Here is an 11,683-nt window from a genome sequence, read left to right on the forward strand (position 1 = left end):
ACAATGTTGTATGGTTGTGAGGCGTGGGCTATGGATAGAGTTGTGCGCAGGAGGATGGATGTGCTGGAAATGAGATGTTTGAGGACAATGTGTGGTGTGAGGTGGTTTGATCGAGTAAGTAACGTGAGGGTAAGAGAGGTGTGTGGAAGTAAAGGGAGCGTGGTTGAGGGAGCAGAGGATGGTGTTTTGAAGTGGTTTGGGCATATGGAGAGAATGAGTGAGGAAAGGTTGACCAGGAGGATGTGTGTGTCGGGGGTGGAGGGAACGAGGAGAGGTGGGAGACCAAATTGGAGGTGGAGGGATGGAGTGAAAAAGATTTTGTGTGATCGGGGCCTGAACATGCAGGAGGGTGAAGGGAGGGCGGGGAGTGGAGTGAATTGGATCGATGTGGTATGCCGGGGTTGACGTGCTGTCAGTGGATTGAATCGGGGCATGTGAAGCGTCTGGGGTAAACCATGGAAAGCTGTGTAGGTATGTATATTTTGCGTGTGTGGACGTATGTATATACATGTGTATGGGGGTGGGTTGGGCCATTTCTTCGTCTGTTTCCTTGCGCTACCTCGCAAACGCGGGAGACCGGCAAAAAAAAAAAAAATATATATATATATATATATCTTTGATGCCTATTCCCTTTGGGAAATCAAGGGGGCAGCCACAGCAAAAGTGTCTCCACTTATCCCTGTCCTTAAGTGCCTTTCCCACATGTACCATTCCATGCATTTTTTACCCATTTTTCTCCCTCTAGTACTCTTCCATTTTAATTCCCCATGTCACAGGTGGTCTTCCTTTCACACCAACCCCTTTTATTGTACTATCATACATTCTTATTGTATACTTCCTGTCTTAGATTCTTTCCACGTGTACAAACCACCTCAAAGTATTATTTTTCACCCACTTCACCTCTCCACAGTTCATTCCTGTTGCATTCCTTACCATACCAAATCTCTCATGCTCCCTTTCATTACACAGTCAAACCTGGGAAAGGGACAGATGTTCTTTGTGGCATTCCTGAGCTGCCAAAGATCAATGTGGTCTCTCCCAACCCCCCAGCCGGATATTTGGATTGCACTTAATTGGATATATGTCTTCACACAAAATTGTTAGATTCCATCTAATATTATAGTAAGAGATATGGATAACTTTACAGTGAACAGTTGATAGTAATTTGTTGTTCCTGTAGTTCTATTGTTTGAAGAAGGGTAATTGTTATTTCTCCACCAGTGTTTGTGAGAAGTTAAAACCATTAGATATATTTCATGCCAGAGGCAAGGATAGGCACAACCATGAAAAAACAGTTAAGGCATTAGTTACCAAGAGAAGATTACACAGACTATCAGATGAAATTTTATAATTGAAGCATTTTGAAAGTCCAAGGAAGTGGTAAAAGCTGTCAGCCTTTTTGCTATTGAATATCACCTCTCTGTTCAACAAAATGGAGGAGCTAGCCATCACCACTAGGTCAGTTCACCACCAGGTGATGGAAATAAAAGAGGCCTGACAGATTACTCCTGAAATTTGTATCCTGAGTGACTACATTTCCTTCTACCATCATCATGTCAAAAAATGGGGAGGTTTCATATTCAATTGTCACAAAGATTTACGTCCAGCTCAGCTGATAGTTAACATACCTGAGGGTCCGGAGATGTTATGGGTTAAGGTTTTGCTTACATTACACCCTCGCCAAACTAGCACCATCATTTACTCTGTGGTCTATCACCTACTGCACTCCCCCACTAGAGAGGCACATGTACAACACCTTACCTACACATCTGACTCACTTAGGATGAGGTAATCTTGTTTTAAGCTTGTGATATGTGGAGATGTCAATGAGATAGACACCACAATCTTCCAAGAACAACTACATCTATTTCAGATTGTTTGCCTTGCAATGCATTGTCAGAATGTTCTTCACTTGATTTTTACTGACATGGCTGACCACTACCTACCACCCATGCCTCTCCCCCATCTTGGAAGCAGTACTCATTTATCACTGTTGTGGTGCCCCACCCTACCTTCTCCAAACACAAGCAGGTAGACATCGAAACTTATTGGCCACTTACTGACTCAGTGAAGAGAAATATTTTTCGGTTGGTGGGTAACATGTCATTGCTGGACCAGTGAAGTTGATGTTCAAATCATGTGGAAGAAGTATTATGAAACCAGCAGCGAAACCTTCCAACTCTTTTTCCCAGAAGACGGTAACACTTCACCTGGCAGACACTCCCTGAATCTCCCTCACATTAAGTGATTTATGCAGCAGTGAAATTGAGCTTTCAGCAAACACAGCAGCAACCTCTACAAACAGTTTCTCAATAGAGTGAAATGGGAAGTACAAACCACAAAAATACCTATTGCCGAAACAAGGTTTAACACTTAAAGCTGCCTCTGTCAGTCAGTGGTGTGATGAATAAAAGAACTAACTAGCTGTGACACATGAAGTTGCTCCCCTTTCACTTGTGTAGAGCAGCTTTGCAGTGAGGAGGCCACAGAACAAACTAGCAACCACTTTGCCAATATTTGCCTACCATTACCACAACTTGACTTCAGCCCCCTCCCAGCATACCTATCAATCCCATCTTCCCCAAACATAGTCGAAGATTATCAAGCTAAGTGCCTTCATTGCCTAAAAACTAGATGCTCAAGCACACCCATAGATCTTCCGGTGAAACTGAACAAGGAATTTGCTCATGATTTAGCAGTACTGCTAACTACCATAATTAAGTCTTCATTCAAAGATTCTAAATGCCCCATAGCTTGAAAGACAGCTTATGTCACTCTGCTACCCAAATCCTCCAACGCAAAGTCTCTTGAATAGCTTATGGCATGGTGCATTCGCTCCAATCCCCAGTCTAATTTGTGAAAAGTTTGTGCTTGACTGGGCTTGTGCTGACATTCCTGATTCAGGAGACCCTCAGCTGTTTGGAAACATGAAATCATCCTCCACCATTCATTCCCTAGTGAGCCTCCTAGACTTTATTCACCATAACTTAGAGAAATGCACAACCTTGGTGGCACTCATTTTTGTAGACTTCAGTAAAGCATAACTTTAGTAAAGCATAACAGACCATAACATCTTCAAGAACAAAGCTGTCAACCTGGAACAGGGGGAGTGTCTCATCTTGTGGTTGATGGACTTCCCTCGAGGTGACACCAAGCCATCTGCTTCAGGGGAGCCACATCAGGTTCACTAACCCTAACATGTGATGTACCACAGGGCGCCAAGATGGGGCTGCTTCCTCATCCTTATCAGCAGTTCCTTGAAAGACTCAAACCTCTGCTAGAAGTATGTAGATGACTCCACCTTAGGCATCACCATCAGTAACACCTCTCATGGCTTCGGTTTCCTTCATCACATCATCAACAACCTTCAGGAGTGGATTACAGCTAATGACATCACCATCAACCACACTAAGACTATGATGATGCACATCAACCCGGGGGCAGACAGCTTTCTGCCCTCTGACATCACAGTAGGCCCAAACATCATCCAGATGGTCAGAGACCTCAAACTTCTTGATGTCACTATAGATGACGGTTCAACCTGGAAGAGTCATGTCAGCACAATCATCAATTCTTCCTTATACCATCTGTACTTTCTCTGCTCACTAAAATCGCTAGGTGTTTCACCAGTTAAGCTAAGCAACATCTGTCTATACCATCATTCATCCTAAGCTCATGTACCCCTCCCAAGCTCGGTCCTCCTCACTAACAGCTACACAAAAGGGCCAACTAGGAAGAGTGCAGAAAGGACATACTCTATAGAAGGCTTTCACACCATCCAACAATTGTCCTCCTACCCAATATATCCTAAACATTACCCATAAAGCACTCCACTTGACTTTGTCATACCCTTTCTCCAGATCCATGAAAGCTACATAAAACTTCATACCTTTTGCTAGATACTTTTTCACAGTCATTTTCACCACAAAATCCTGATCCACACATCCCCTACCCTTCCTTGAACCCCCTTGCTCTTCACTTATTTCAGTCACTTCCATCACTGTGTCAGTAAACTCTTTTCCTGGTGTACTTAACAGACTTATTCCCCTGTGATTGCTACATATGTCCTTAGCACCATATCCTTTGAATAAAGGAGCTATAGCAGCTTTCACCCAATCCTTAGGCACAACTTTTAGTTTCCATGCTAAATTACATATCAATGCTTCCAATCTATCACACTTGCTCCTCCATACTTCAGCATTTTAGCTGTAATCCCATCCTCTCCAGGTGCCTTTCCTACCATCAGCCTAATTATTGCCCCTTTTACCTCCCCTTTTGTTAAAGGCCCTTACACTTGTATCCTCTTCCTTCTATTCTACATACCATGCATGTCTAACCTTCTCCCACATTCATCATTTCTTCAAAATACTTTTTCTGTCTTCCTTACTTCTCATGTTAAAATTTCGACTGTTATATCAATCTCTTTCCTTTTTCACCTACCTCCATCTAGCACAATATCTTATTTTCCCTACACATTTTACACAACTTTCTTCCAAAATCTTCTTCTACTCTTTTTCTGCTTACATCTATCAGCTTCTGAACATTCCACGTACACATCTTATGTTCTTCCCTCCTCCTTTGCTGAACTTCCACTGGTATATTCCTATCAAGCAGTTTACTATATGCCTTTTTCTTCCCTTTCACAGCATGTCTTATCTAATCCATCCACCTTGCATTCTTTATATTCGTATATCCTCTGACCTTGTATTCAACTACTGATTCTCTAATCTTCAAGAGTCTTTCCTTAAATGCCTAATTCACAAATGACTGTATCCCTACATTTCTTACACTTCCATCTAAAATTTTGGTCACCCTCCTTTCATACTCCTTTTTGCATTCTTTGTGATTCATCTTCTCGCTTGCCAACACATTTACTTCTCCATTCTTCCTTATAGCATACCTTTCCATTAGTTTTCTATCCTTGTTGCAACCCAGAAGGCTGTAAAATCTAGATTATCTGTTCCTGTAAGGTCAACAGTTTTTCACTTAGAATATTTTTCAGTTATGAGGCAGAGTAACAAAAGCAATTTTAGATCATTTTGATAAAGGATATATAAAATTATTTCCTTCAAGGCTCCCTAGGAATTTATTTAAAGCTCTTCATGTAAAAAGGAACCCCTTAAGGAGAGAAAGACTAGCTTTATTTTTTTTTATTTTTTTTTTTTATACTTTGTCGCTGTCTCCCGCGTTTGCGAGGTAGCGCAAGGAAACAGATGAAAGAAATGGCCCAACCCCCCCATACACATGTATATACATACGTCCACACACGCAAATATACATACCTACACAGCTTTCCATGGTTTACCCCAGACGCTTCACATGCCTTGATTCAATCCACTGACAGCACGTCAACCCCGGTATACCACATCGCTCCAATTCACTCTATTCCTTGCCCTCCTTTCACCCTCCTGCATGTTCAGGCCCCGATCACACAAAATCTTTTTCACTCCATCTTTCCACCTCCAATTTGGTCTCCCTCTTCTCCTTGCTCCCTCCACCTCCGACACATATATCCTCTTGGTCAATCTTTCCTCACTCATCCTCTCCATGTGCCCAAACCACTTCAAAACACCCTCTTCTGCTCTCTCAACCACGCTCTTTTTATTTCCACACATCTCTCTTACCCTTACGTTACTCACTCGATCAAACCACCTCACACCACACATTGTCCTCAAACATCTCATTTCCAGCACATCCATCCTCCTGCGCACAACTCTATCCATAGCCCACGCCTCGCAACCATACAACATTGTTGGAACCACTATTCCTTCAAACATACCCATTTTTGCTTTCCGAGATAATGTTCTCGACTTCCACACATTCTTCAAGGCCCCCAGAATTTTTGCCCCCTCCCCCACCCTATGATCCACTTCCGCTTCCATGGTTCCATCCGCTGCCAGATCCACTCCCAGATATCTAAAACACTTCACTTCCTCCAGTTTTTCTCCATTCAAACTCACCTCCCAATTGACTTGACCCTCAACCCTACTGTACGTAATAACCTTGCTCTTATTCACATTTACTCTTAACTTTCTTCTTCCACACACTTTACCAAACTCAGTCACCAGCTTCTGCAGTTTCTCACATGAATCAGCCACCAGCGCTGTATCATCAGCGAACAACAACTGACTCACTTCCCAAGCTCTCTCATCCCCAACAGACTTCATACTTGCCCCTCTTTCCAAAACTCTTGCATTTACCTCCCTAACAACCCCATCCATAAACAAATTAAACAACCATGGAGACATCACACACCCCTGCCGCAAACCTACATTCACTGAGAACCAATCACTTTCCTCTCTTCCTACACGTACACATGCCTTACATCCTCGATAAAAACTTTTCACTGCCTCTAACAACTTTCCTCCCACACCATATATTCTTAACACCTTCCACAGAGCATCTCTATCAACTCTATCATATGCCTTCTCCAGATCCACAAATGCTACATACAAATCCATTTGCCCCTCTAAGTATTTCTCACATACATTCTTCAAAGCAAACACCTGATCCACACATCCTCTACCACTTCCGAAACCACACCGCTCCTTGATATTTTTCCAGCACAAAGCCACTGATTCTGAGAACCATTAAAGTAATTCATTGGGAATTGGGTATCATGTTTGAGAATGATTATAGTTTTGTAAGTGATAAATAAGACTTTTTTCATGATTTCAGTAAAGGTCTTTCAAACCTTTCTTGGAAAGTTAGAAGCTGAACCCTGACTCACTTTTTCATTGGAACTATAAAGTAGATTTTGTTACTTTTGATTTGTTTGTGTCATAGATTTTTTTTTATATAGATACTTTGTTCTCACCCGGATTTTCAAGGTCATATTGAAAGCTAGGGGCAATTTTGAACTGTCATGATAGGTTAGGTCACTATATCAGATGGCATAAAAGGCTGGGACACTATTTCAGCTGGTAGTTTGATTTGAATATCATCAGAATGGTCCATTAGGTTGCCCCGCTATTATTTTTTGATGTTTCTGTTACTGATGCTTGTGTTTACAATACCTCATGACTTGTTGATTGGATATGGAGTAAAGCTGTACCACAGATGTAAAGTTCTCTTATTAAGTTTTGACCATAGGATCAAAGTTCAGCATAAGGTCACAATCTGCTTCTCATTAAGTCTTGAGGCCAGAGGATCAAAGTTCAGCATGAGATCACAATGTTGTCATGTGGACAAGCTTTTGCACAAGTTCATCAGGAGCAACTCATTGGTTAAAGAACAATTAATCAGACAAATAGACTTGGAGAGGAGAGCATTTGAAGAAGGTGAGGGGAGAAATGTGAGGAGCTAAATGATAACTTGATGTTTTCACAGTGGAGGATAATACAAAACCAATGTTAGAAAGGTGGGAATGGGAAGAAATTCTGGAAAGTATAATTAGGCTTTTAAAACAACTTGACCTTTGTAAGGCTCATTAGCCTTATGAAATCTCGCCATATGTGCTGAAAGAATTTGTAGAAACACATGCTATGCCACCTAAAATATTTAGTTCCAAAGATTTAGAAGAGAAATGAGACTTGGGAATCACTCTGAATTACAAGCTTGTCTTATTGATAAGTGTTGTTTGTTAAACACTTGAATTGATAATCAGAAAACATATGAATGACCTCCTGCAAAGAGAAATTACCTAAGTAGGAGAGAACACGTTTTCATAGAAAAGATGTCATATGTCACGAACCTTTTAGAACAGTGAAATGTATGGATAAACTGTTCCTAGACTGCCAGAAAGCTTTTGACACTGTGCCTCATCTAAGGTTAATGAAAATAGAGCTATCATGCAGGAATAAGTGGCAAAATCCTACACTCGATTGAGGATTACCTCGGTGGAGGAACAAAGGGTGCAGGCAAGAAGCACATTCTCAAAATGCTCTAAGGTTACAAGCGGAGTGCCACAGGGCTTGGTCTTAGGCCCACTGTGATTCTTGGTCTTTATAAATGACTTGCTAGAAGGACTAGATTCGTATCTAAACATGTTTGCAGATAATGCTAAGGACCTGAGAGAAAGAAGGAGTGAACGTGATTGCATTATCTTATAGGGGAACTTGGACAGACTTCAAAATTGGTCTGATAGATAGATGATGAAATTGTCCAAGTGCAAGATGATGAGGATGGGTCTCAGCAAAGAAAGGCTCCAGTGTTATTTCTACTTAGTGGGAAATGAGCTGTAGGAATCAGTGTGTGAAAGAGATCTATGGGTCAACATTGTATCTAATCCATCACCAGAGCTACTTATAAGGAGAATTATGCAAGAAGTCAGCTGTTTGTTGGCAAATGTTAAAACTGCATTCAAAACTGCATGGATAAAGAAATATTGGGTATTAATTAGACCAAAGCCAGATTATGCCTCTTAGAGCTAAAGAAGCAGAAAGATATGATTGAAACATTCAGGTGAAGAGCAACCAAGATGGTACTTGAATCAGGAGAGCTGTCTTACAGTGAAAGATCTGTCCACCATGGAGGAGAGAAGGGAGGAGTGACCAGATAATAGCCTTTGTGTTCCTAAATCAACTGGATGATGTTAAGAGTAAACAGTTCTTCTGTACAAGCATCACCAGAGGTACCAAAGCCCACAACCAGAAGCTGAGAAAGAGGCTAGTCAAGAGTTATGGCTGCAGTGGTCCTTGCAAGGAGATGGTGAATACCAGTGCTTATAAAGATTTGAAATTCTTCTTGATGTTAAATTAAATGAGTCAGGGCCCCACTAGTGTACAACCATTTCCCCTTGATGTACAAAAAGGTAATTACAAAAATTTTTGCAAATTGCTCATGTGCACAATATGTACTGGTAAATGGATATGAAACTAATATAAACCTTAGATACTACACAGAAAGCTCATCAGTTGATTAAGTTTGGAGGTCATAGGTTTAAAGATCAGGGTCACAATAAGATGGTCATTAGAGGGTAAAACAACCACATGCTGGGGCATAAGTGTCGTATGAAATTTTTTTTTCAATATGTGATCATTTGGCTGTTTAGTCGTCAGCACTATTTTCCTAATGTTTACTTTTTCATTATCCCTCTGAATTTAGTCCTTGTTTATTTTTTTACTGTTATGAGAATGAGTAGATATGAAAGAAAAATTAGAGAAAAGAGTAATGATTTTTATTCAAGAGCCAGTAGGTCTTGATACTGTATTACATCTGGAAGTCTTTCGGATGCTGATTGGTGACTGACTTAAACCTCTTGTTGCCTTTCTTTTATAGAAGTGTCAGATTGACATATTACAGCAGTAGAAATATAAAGATTAATGCTATTGAAATTATCAATATTGCTTTTCGGTTTACTTGAATGATAAATATAATGAATCTCTTTTCAGCCTTAGTTTTTGGTAGCATACTTCTAAGAGAGCCACTGAATACAGCTTTAGATCGTCGAACATCAGTTCAAGCAGTTGAAAGGAAGAAGCAGACTTTCATCCATCATTTTCTCATGAATGAGTATGAGTGAGGTAAATGTTCACCATATTGTAAGGTTTTTATTATTCATATTCATGTTGGACACAGTACTGACTGTATAGTAGTGCAATATGTACTTGCCATTATTGACTGTTATTCATGAATCTTACCCTCAGAAATCTAGTCTTTTACATGCTCTTGTTTGAGGAGCTGTACAATGTTGTGACGAAATGAAAAGATATTTTGCAAGATTTTAAAAGATGAGAGACATTTTGTTTCTGATATTTATATTTTCTCAAGCAAGGAAGAAGGATCAGCAGTTCCATTATTTTAGAAATTGTGTAGTTTTCATTTTTTTCACATGCTCATTACATGAATCATGTCTAGTCACTCATCCTTTGGTCATTCATAAATTCACCCTTGTTATGACATGTCCATTCTGCTGTAGATTCTTTATTCTTTCTGTATATCTCCACCATGATTTACACAATTTGATATTTGCCAGTTGCACAGCATCAGAAATTGAATTACTTATTGATGTGAGAAAATTACAAGAAAAATATAGGATGCAGTATTGCCTTGTGTGTGTAAATATTTAGTAAGATGTTCATAATGTGCTCTTCTTCACCTTGCTTATTATACTTTCATGTATAATTCCCATTCATTTCAAGGCCTCTGTGCAGTATGCAGTAATGGTAAGAAGTTTAAAAACAGATGAATTTTGCTCATAAATGAAGAATTCCTAAGGCCACCAATTCAGATTTGCTTCCTTTGTATATACCACTTATGATTTATCAAATGTATCATACATGATTTGTCCAAAACACATTTTTAGTGCATCTTAATAATGGATCAATATGTAGCATTTCAGATAGACTGCTGTGATTGGTATATCAAATTACATAGGGATGCACTTCTGTGGAAAGTTTTGTGACTTCTGCAGTCTCAGAACTCTGCTTACCTCAGATTTCAAGTTAGTTTTCTCAGGATTAGACTCACTGAGATTATATATTGTGTTCATTATCTAAATTGGCATTATATTGCTTTCTGAACTCATGGAAGAAGTGTTCAGTTCTACCATCAATAGATTTGTTATGTGAACGTTTCCTTTTAGTGTATGACCACTGACACACACAGCTGATTTTTCTGGCAGCACCAGGTTTATTTTCAAGTTGTACTCTTTAACAAATGAGTTATCCATTTTTTTCAGTAAGCAGTATTAAAGTTAAAAGAGGGTTTGTTTTAACTTCCTGGCTGATGTATTCAGTTTGTGAGTTCATTTGTCCTTTGTTATTATTTGTTCACTTCAGGTTATGGGCATTAGATTAGTTAACATGTTGAAAATAAAAAATGAAGGACAAGAAAATGATGTATCACAGTAGGAAGCTTTTACTTTCTCTTCAGGTGTGTTAAGAAATTCACATTACATAGACTGAAGGTTAGTGTGTGATCATTCCCCACCTCCCTTATTGTAACATCTGCACAGAGAAGCTGATGTGAATTATTGGGCAGGTTAATTGTGTATCTGTGAGCAAAATGTATCTTTCGACTTTCAACACCATTTTTCCTGCTGGACACTAGAGGGGACAGAAAAGTTTTAGTCATGATAGCATATACAGCACAGGTGAGGAGTTAAACTTCATGTTCTTCAAAGTAGCATTTTTCTAGTGATGGCATTTTGTGATGGCATGGCTTATTTTGTCTGGAATGATAATATGACATCTACCTCACTCAGTGTTTGAAAATAAATGAAGATTTTCAAATGACTTAAATGTATTTGTTTTAAGCAAAACAGTTAGCTGTGAATTTTTGGTTTTTCTTAGATATCAGGGAGAGTAATTATAAAATCTTAACCTTAATGGATACTTACATGAAAATTATTGGTGAGTTCAGTAAAATAATGAATATTTCTTTTATACCGCATTGTTTTTCTGCTTTAACAAGGTAGCATCAGGAACAGATGAATGCTGGCCTCATCTGCACACACATGTAATGAAATAAACTTATATACAAGATTGTTTCAGATCATTTTTATATTGCTTGTGTTTGATAAACAGTATTTGAAGCTAGAAGTATCTGGAATTCATGAATTGAGCCCAATTTTTAGTATATTTCATGTCAGTATCATCACAAACACGATAACATTTGTGAAATCAGGGATCATTTTTAGAAATTGGAATTTGTTGTGTTCCTAAAAAGCTTTTAGAGGAATAGATGAGCTAGTATGTTGTGTCAGAGAGTGAATCACATCCTGCCCTTTTATTTATTTTGA

The 11,683-nt window shown here is 39.3% G+C and overlaps 1 protein-coding gene across 1 annotated transcript in view; it reads left to right on the forward strand.

The window, feature by feature from the left end:
* Ocrl (Oculocerebrorenal syndrome of Lowe) overlaps positions 1–11,175 on the forward strand; it is a 255,729-nt gene extending 244,554 nt beyond the window's left edge. Inside the window, exon 19 of the mRNA XM_071665596.1 lies at positions 9,333–11,175. Coding sequence (XP_071521697.1) covers positions 9,333–9,463 — 131 coding nt within the window. The 3' untranslated portion in view covers positions 9,464–11,175. The remainder of the gene's footprint in view (positions 1–9,332) is intronic.
* The last annotated feature ends 508 nt before the right edge of the window (positions 11,176–11,683 follow it).

The sequence above is a fragment of the Panulirus ornatus genome, chromosome 10 (genome assembly GCF_036320965.1).
Source record: "Panulirus ornatus isolate Po-2019 chromosome 10, ASM3632096v1, whole genome shotgun sequence".
In the NCBI taxonomy this organism is placed as follows: domain Eukaryota; kingdom Metazoa; phylum Arthropoda; class Malacostraca; order Decapoda; family Palinuridae; genus Panulirus; species Panulirus ornatus.